This window comes from Miscanthus floridulus, chromosome 16, assembly GCF_019320115.1.
Source record: "Miscanthus floridulus cultivar M001 chromosome 16, ASM1932011v1, whole genome shotgun sequence".
In the NCBI taxonomy this organism is placed as follows: Eukaryota; Viridiplantae; Streptophyta; class Magnoliopsida; order Poales; family Poaceae; genus Miscanthus; species Miscanthus floridulus.
In genome coordinates, this window is record NC_089595.1 from 102,214,480 (window position 1) to 102,223,681 (window position 9,202).

Below are 9,202 nucleotides of genomic sequence, written 5' to 3' on the forward strand. Positions count from 1 at the left end.
GGCAGTGCCGCCCTCTGTTCTAATAGAGTTTTGAGTTGAATTTGCAGGATTGAGCAGCTGAGAGGGTCATGTTACTATCTGTGAAATATCAACGTTGTCTGCTTTATTTTTGAAGAGCGGCAGTGCCGCCCTATAAGGCCAGCTGTGTCGCTCTCTGTTCTAACAAAGTTTCGAGTTGAATTTTTATAGGCCTATTCACCCCCCTCTAGGCCTCCTAGGCGACATCAAGGTCCTTTCAATACTTTATTTCTTTAGAATCTTTTCTAAGTATGCCTTTGCGATAGTCCTGATACCCCATTTTTCTTCTATCTCGGTGAATTTCGATTCCTAGAACCAATGACGTTTCACCAAGACCATTCACATTGAAACTTGAGGACAAAATTTCTTCTTCTTCAATGACAGATTAACATCACTACTCGTGAGTAGAATGTCATCTATTCACAGGATGTGGAAAATGAATTTTCCATTCTTGATCTTCACATAAACGCTATTATCCTTCTTATTTTCTTTAAAACACAAACTTTCTTATCATTTCATCAACTTCAAATACTACTGTCTAAAGACTTGTTTTAACCCATAAATGGATTTCTACAGGTGACATCCCATACGTTCTTTTCTTCCATGACAAAACCTTTTGGTTGTGCCATGTAAAACTTTTCATATAAATCTCCACTGAGGAATGTCGTCTTTACATCCATCTGATGTAACTCTAAATCGTAATGTGCCATTAGCATCATTATGATTCTAAGAGAATCCTTGCAAGAGACTGGAGAGAAAACTTTTATTATAATCTATTTATTCTCTTTAGCATATTTGCTACAAGTCGTGCTTTATATCTTTCTACATTCTCTTTGGAGTCATATTTTGTCTTGTAGACCCATTAATAACCTACTGTTTTGGCTCCATTAGAAATTACTTCTTAGTCCCAAACATCATTGGTATTCATCGAATTCATTTGAACTTTCACAACTTCTTGCCATTGAAATGAGTAAATATTTCTCATGACTTCTTCAAATGAGATGGGATCACCCTTCATTTGAATCTCTTTACTAACATAGACATCATAGTCATAAAAAAACTAGTTTACTAATTCTTTGAGATCGGCCTCAGCCATTGGCACTTTTATATAGGGCTGTTGTTGCTCTTTATTGCCAAGAGGCAATTAATTCTATAGGCTCATGTATTACAAGATCCTTGTTTATATTATTTATCTTCTTCGAAGAGCTAACAACAGGTGTTGTATTAGTCATACAACATCAACAGGTATTGAGAAACTTATTGCTCCTGAGTGATTAGAGTGGGCATGTAGTCCCTCTTCTCTTCAAGTCTTAGATCTCTACATACCTCTACATACAATGCTCTCCCAGATCTTCTCATCTTTTTTTAAAGATAGTGTATCTTTAAATATCTTATTTTGGGTTTAGTCTGTTAAAACCTCATATGGCGCTTTAAGCACCACCTAAACTTCTTTGAGGCTGACTATGCTATCTTCCTGTTGGAACTTTAAAAGGTCCAGGAATTTAGCTATTTCTCTGCTTAGGGGTATCATTGTTGAGACCGTTGTACTCCTCCGACGGTCGTATTCATCTTAATTAATCTTTATCTCACTCTTAATGAAGAGTATATTTCTTAATTGACCTTAATACTCTCCCCCTCGAAATATGGCATGAACTTTACTACAATAATTTTGAGAACTATTCAGAAAGCCTGTTAACGAGGAGACATTTATAACTTACTTCATTCACATGATTATCTCATGTAAACAAAGTTATTTTTTAATCCATTTAGGAGTACACTTTCTTTATTTCATTTCAAGAACTCAACGACGTCTTTCATTAGCAGTACTTTTGCAAGTTACGCTTGCATCTTTTCTTATCTTTTGGTTAGTATTGACCATGACCATACATTTCTATTATGTCATGGTCAATATTAGGACAGCATAAGAGCTATCCAAACTTCTCTTGCTATGCGGGATACAAAACATGTGAATCATCACTAAACTACTTCCGCCATGCAGGATTGACTAGCATAAGTACTATACCAAAACTTCTCCCCATGCGGAATAAATCTATACAAAACTTAATCATGACGACTAAAACATTCACTTAAACTTTATTTTTCAATTAAATCTTTCCATTGGTTCTAATTTAATCAGAAAATTAATAAACTAACAAAAAAATGGTCCTGAACTGGCTTGACTCAAGCCTTTTTATTCACATACCCCAGCATTATAGCCTATTGACATGCAACCAAGTGATCTCGTTGGTTAAAAAACAAGGTGCTTCTGTATCAATTCTACATCACCATTGGGTAGAAAACAGAATTAATGCATAAAACTCATAAATTAACTTGAAATACATATAACTACTCTTCAAAATTAAATTCTTCCATTGGTTCGAATTTAATTAGAAGATAATGAACACTTCATCACAGCGGAAACATGTTAATAAAATACATTCTATTAGTTTAGGAGCATTTCTTGGTCCTTATCTACTCTCTAAAAAATTGACCATGTTGATGTAAACTTTATCAGAGATTTAAACCTCAAATTTGAACTCATTATAATATTGTCATCATCAACGTTGGTCAGAAAATGACAATACCATAATCTGACTTAAACAAAATAGACTACTCCACTAATTTAAAATTTTCCGTTGGTTCCAATATAATTAGAGGATAAATATAATCATAATTTACTAAATATAACTGTTCTTCAAATTAAATTCTTTCATTGGTTTAAATTTAATTAGAAGATAATCACCATTAAACTTTGCAGCGGAAATATAAAAAAAATTCTTTATCTACTTTTCATAAGCATTTTTACTGTACTCATCTATTCTCTGAAAAAATTATCCCGTTGGTTCAAATTTTGACAGAGATTTAAACTAAACAAAAATCATCAAAATTTGCTTCTAAAAATAATAAAACAATTCGTAAATTTCACTGTGCATTTTGGGCCAAAACCCTCTCGCGCGCTGCGTGCTGTTGAGGCCCAGCAACAAAATATGGCCCAGTCAGTCACGCGTGTCGCGCCGTCCCTGCGCCCAGGTGAAAGGTCCTTGTTTGGTTTTGGTAATTGAGTGACAACTTAGGTGGACTAATTATGTTTATGTGAGATACACATGTAATTAGTCCACAGGTATATATGTGTGAGCAACATATGCCATGAAGGTGAAAATGGCTTGGAGATATTGCAAAGCTCACACATGTGATGATGAAGGAGCTTAAATGCACATGAGACATGACATTGAGTCATGTGATCAAGGTGGAGAAGATCAAGACAAGACTTGGCTTGATGGACCAGTTGCAAGTGTGAAGGGCAAGTCGAAGGCTTTGGAGTGATGGACCGCGTGGCGGTGAAGCTTGAGCAAGACTTGGCGTCGATGGACGATGGCAATGGTGAAGAGCAAGTAAAGTCAAGATCGATGAACTAATATGATCACGTGATGATATGAAGTGGATCATATCATTGTTGATCGTGTTGGTGCATGTGTTGCATCGACGTTGGAGGAGATAGAATGGAATGCGCAAGGCAAAGGTATAACCTAGGGCATTTCATTTCACCGGTCATAGGTGTGTAGAGAAGTTTATGATTGGGTTTAGGATAGATGGTCGTACTATCAAGAGGGGCAAACTTGTTTGCATATTGGTCATCTAGTGCCACTCAAGTGATCTAACTTTGCATCGTCGCTAGGATCAAGTGACGTGGCAAGTTGAGTGGCTAACATCCTTTGGGAAATGATTGTGAAAAGCTAACGTACATACACATGGTGGTGTACACTTGTTGGTGTTGGCACATTTACAAAGGAGATGAAGTTGGAGTTGATGTGGATCAATTTGGTGAAGAAACTCCACCGGCGGAGTGCCTGCCCGTAGAGTGCGGACAGTCCGACGGTGCCACCGATACCCTACATAGAAAAGACAGGGTCTCACAGAGTACAACGGACGCTGGTCATGTGGTGATCGGACGCTGGGGTCCTACGTCCGGTTAGTGGTGGCAGACAGCGTGTAGGCGTCGGTCATCGACCGGACGCTGGCGCTGGAAGTGACCAGACGCTAGCTATGTGCATCTAGTCAAGGTGACGCATGGTGATGCAGGAGCTAGAGTGTGACCGAACGCTGGGCTGCGTCCGATCACGTGCGACCGGATGCGTCCGGTCAAGGTCGGTACCTTACTGTAAACGATCGGACGCTGAGGTCCAGCGTCCGGTCAAAAGATGACCGTTGAGATCAAAATAATACCATTGAACGTAGGTGACACGTGGTTGTCATCGGGCGACCGGACGCTGAGGTCCAGCGTCCGGTCAACACGACTAGAGCGTCCGGTCGACCCGATAGTTGCCCAGTGAAGGGCTAACGGCTAGTTTAGCCCTTGGGGCTATAAATAGAAGTGGCCTTCATCCATGGCTGGTGTTGAGCACCTCGGGGGACTTTGTGTCCATGCTTGAGAGTGCTTAGGAGCCCTCCATCTCACACATACTTGATAGTGATCATCCAATTGTGTGAGTGAGCGATTCTAGTGTGATTGCATCGTGAGGTTGCATCGAGTGACACTAGGTGATCGAGTTGTAAGCCGGTGGTGCTTGTTACTCTTGGAGGTTGCCATCTCCTAGACGGCTTGGTGGTGGTCTCCGTTGAAGCCCACAAGAAGCTTATACGGTGCTCTGGAGAAGTGCTTTGTGAGGGGCATTGTGCTCGCCCCGTGGGAGTCACGAAGAGCAACTTTAGTAAAGTGTGTCATTGAGCTAACCTCACTCAAGGGGTAGGTTCTTACGGCGCCCAACGTGCGGGCTTAGCGGGTGATGCTAATTAGCCGCCGAACCACCAAGTGAGTGGTCGACACAACGGGGACTAGCGTGTTGGCAAACACGTGAACCTTGGGAGAAAAATCATCGTGTCAACTTTGTTCTTCCCATTGGTTTGCATCCCCGTTACACAAGCTTGTAATTACTTTCATATATATTAAGCTTATGTTGTTGCTCTTGTAATTAGATAGCTTGTGTAGCTTGCTAATTACCTTCTTGCTTGTGTAGCATAGAAGTAGCTCTCTTACGTGACTAATTTGGTTTGTGTAACCTTGTTAGTCACATTACTTAGTTTGTGTAGCTAAGTATTTGCGCTCTCTAATTTGGCATTAGTTGCCTTGTTATTGAGCATTGCTAGTGAGCTTAGTTGGCTTTGTGTTTTTGCTTACTAGCATGTGTAGGAGCTCCCTTGTTGCTTAAAGTACTAGCGGCATAGGTTTATGTGACCTTGCTTCTAGAATTGGTTAGGTGAGCTCTAGCTAGCCTGGCACCTTTGTTACTTGATTAGTATCTTTACAAGGTGCTAGTGAACATAGATAGATGGGTGTAGTCTTGGCTAAATCGATAGTTTTAATTCCGCACTTGTTTCGGTTAGCCAACGTGATTAAGTTTTAAAAAGGACTATTCACCCCCCTCTAGTCGCCATCTCGACCCTTTCACCAGGCCACAACCTGGGCCTAGGCGGGGATTCCCCAAACCCGCCTGGGCCAAATCCGGTCCGATTTCTACCGATCGTCGGATCTCATTGGATGGTGCACCGCGCGTTTCGTCCGATCAAAATCGTGTCGCGGTCGCCCCGGTGGAAACCCTAGGTCCATTCGTCACCCTCCTTTCCTCTTTCTTCGCTATAGACGGCTCTCTCTCGGCTCTCTTTCCCTTCTCACCCAAAACATGGTGGTCGGAGATGGCGGCGCTATCGCCAGTACCCTCACCGATGCACGCGCCCACCATGGGGTGAGCGCATCGCCATCGAGCGGTCTAGCGGCATTGCCCTTGACCCCGCACGACTCCACTTCCCAAACCCTAACTAACTCCTCTCTCCCCATTCTCTCTCTGAGCGGCTCAACACTGAACGAGTGAGCGTAGAGAGCCATCTGAGTGAGCCCACGGTGGAGGGATGGTGGTGTCATCGCTGGCCCCCTTGCCAGCGCGCACGCTCCCCAGCAGGTGAGCGCGCCACCGTCGAGCGGCCTAGCCGCGGTGCCCTAGCACGACCGTAGTACACCAGCACGAAGGCCCTTTCCCGGGGTGATCTGGTGAGTGGAGGTCGACGAGGTAAGCCGCCTCCCTAGCCTTTGCCCTTTCCCCTTGATCTTCTCTGTTTAGATCTTCTTTCTTTTCTTCTCGGAGCTGATCTGATTTAGAGTTAGGGTTAGGGTTAGGGTTAGGGTTAGGGTTAGCCCTACTTTTCATCTTCCTCGTCTGCCTTCGCGGGTTAGGGTTAGGGTTCGAGTTGTTCTCGAAATCGAGACCCCCTTTGTTGTTCTTTTCTTCACCCCGATTAGGGTTAGGGTTTTAGTCCGAACCGGATCAAACCCTCTACTTCTCTCTCTCCGGTTTTTTTTTAATTTTTTACCCCTCACTCGATGTACACACTAGCCACCATGGCTCTGGTACCATTGATGGAACTGAAAGAACTTTTAAGCGTAGATCAGTGGGTAATATTTTCTGCTTAGATGGGCTTGGTGATGTACCTCGCCCTAGGAAAGTTGCAGCCATGGCGCCGCAGCAACATGCCCGCCGATGTCGTAGCAGTGCAGACGCGGTACAGTGACGGCGATCAAAGGCGATAGCGTTTCTCGTTGCTCACAGCATCTCTTTAGATCGGACTAGGGTTAGAAACGGTGAGGAACTGGCAGCTACTGCTAACCTCATAACTTGTGCCCCTAGCCTCCATCGTCCTTTTATAGCGCTGCGCGACGGGGGTCTATCAGCTAGTAGAAAGGCTGAGCGTCCCGGATTATGACGCGGATAAGGACCCAATTAACCGTCGGTGGAGATCAACCTAACATGAGCGAGTCAAGCACGCTATCATAGTTAGTGGTGCCTCTCGAGCCGCCGCCGGAACGAGAACTACCACCGCCTCTTGATCCACCGCCGGAACGGGAACCGCTGCCCTTTGACCCGCTGTCGGAACGAGAACGAGAACCGCCGCCTGATGATCCACTGCCGGAACGAGAACCAGAACCGCCACTTGATCCGCTGTTGGAACAAGAACCAGAACCACCACTTGATCCGCTGCTGGAACGAGAACCTGAACCCCCTTCGGAGCCGCCGCCGCTGCCGGAGGACACGCGCATGACCCCCTCGCTGACGTGCTCGTGGTCGTGGACCTGCTTGTCGGCGGCGGCGTGCTCGAGCGGCACGGCTCCGCTGCCGGCCGGTGCTTGTCCTTGGTGAGCGGCCTCGGTGCCGCCATCCTGAAGGGCGGCGGGGACTCGGACTGCGTGTGCGCAGCTGAAGGACACCGCGAGCGCGAGGCCGACGAGGAGGAGCAGTAGGAGCGCACCGGGACGGCGACGCGTCGGGAGAGGGGCCATGTCAAGAGCGCGTGCGTTGCTGCCTTACCAAATACGGAGTATAAAGCTCCGTTTAGATTCAAAAATTTTTGGGTTTTAGGTACTGTAGCACTTTCGTTTGTATTTGGTAATTAGTGTCTAATTATGGACTAATTAGGTTTGAAATTTTCGTCTCGCGATTTCTCGCCCAAATGTGCAATTAGTTTTTTTTTTCATCTACATCTAATACTCCATGCACGTACCGCAAGATTTGATGTGATGGTTACTGTACAAAAATTTTTGACTTTTGGGGAAGTCAACGGGGCCTAATACTATACGACGTCTGCCTGGACAAGTAGACAACGCTTATTTATTGGTGCGGGCGTGTATTGCGCTGGGATTCGTAGTCCGGCGGAGCTTTGTGGTGCCGGCGCGTGCCCGAACGCTACTCCGTACTCGGATTCGGTGAACACATTTTTTTTCGCACCAGGCAGTTGTCCGCGTCGAACTCTTGGGAGTTGCACGGTGTGGTCTACAACTAGACTAGATAGATTAAGGGCACGTTTATTTGAGCTTTTGGCTATTTTAGCTAGGTTTTTATTTTTTTTTCTTCAAAAGCCAAATAGCTTCCTTCCATAAGCCAAAAGTTCGGAAGTTTCTGGTTTTTGGCTTTCTGGAGTTATTTTTTTTTATCTTGAAACCCAAACAAACAGGCCTGGGGCGCTTTGAAACACGAATCTTATAAAAATCAGCTAGAGACCGGCACATCTTAGCCCTGGTTTAGTTCGCGAAAAGTTTTTCCAAAAAGTGCTATAGTATCCATCACATCGAATCTTGCGATATGTGCATGGAGCATTAAATGTAGACGAAAAAAAACTAATTGCACAGTTTGGTTGGAAATTGCGAGATGAACGTTTTGAGTCTAATTAGTACATGATTGAACACTAATTGCCAAATAAAAACGAAAGTGCTACAGTAACCAAATTTCTAACTTTTCGCGAACTAAACAAGGGCTTAAATATATGCACCTATTGTGGAGCTAAGAAAGTGGAAAGAGAGCCACGTGTTTGCATACGTCATGTGAACTCGGGGAAAAAACAACGCCACAAACCAAAAAAAAGTCCCCCTTTCTTTCAGGAGCAGAGCTGAAAAAGATTTTAAATATTTCATCTCATAAGAAAGATTTGCATTTTTTAGTTTGAATGATTTCAATTTCATCAGATCCTTTCTATACTTCTTAGATTGCACTCACCGTAACAATAAGTTGTTGAAAAGAAAAAGAGACTTTGAGTAGGACATCCATGCTTTTTTCCTCGAGAATCAACATTTACTGAATAATATAGAAGGGGTATTATTTTTTATCTAAGTAGATAAATCTCTAAATAGAGACACTTCTTTTTTTTCCTTTAGGGTCAAAATCTCGGGTTATTTTCTTTATAGTACGGAAGGAGGTGAGATTAGGTTCTCTTTTCTTCATTTTTTTCATTTCTTATTCTGCTATTTGGAATATTTTGGTATTCTTACTTATCTTATCTTACTTTCCTAGTTGTTCTAAGTAATGCGCGCGGTACAAAGTTCGTGGGACTTAGACGGCCGGGCTAAGAAAGGTAGAAGGTGATCCATATGCTTACACGTGTCGCGCGTCATGATGCACGAGATCTTAGGCTTAGATAGTTGGACCAGCTAAGGTTCCATAGCTCCAAAATGTATCTGACACTCTGTTGGAGGTTGATGATACAATCTATTGGCTCTTGGACTACACCATGGGTCCACTTTTGTCACCATGACTTAGATTTGTGATGTGGGTCTATGTTTACCACATATAAAAACAAGAAGAGAGGATGGGAGAGAGATCACAAATAGAGAAACCGACTAGGAGGTGAGAGTTAGGAATGGAAG

General features: G+C 43.7%; 1 protein-coding gene across 1 annotated transcript; it reads right to left on the reverse strand.

Annotated features, from left to right (window-relative positions):
• Positions 1 to 6,805: 6,805 nt before the first annotated feature.
• On the reverse strand, positions 6,806 to 7,345 carry LOC136511145 (uncharacterized). The gene has a single exon (XM_066505333.1). The coding sequence runs from the start codon at positions 7,343 to 7,345 to the stop codon at positions 6,806 to 6,808; it is 540 nt and encodes a 179-aa protein (XP_066361430.1).
• Between the last annotated feature and the right edge of the window lie 1,857 nt (positions 7,346 to 9,202).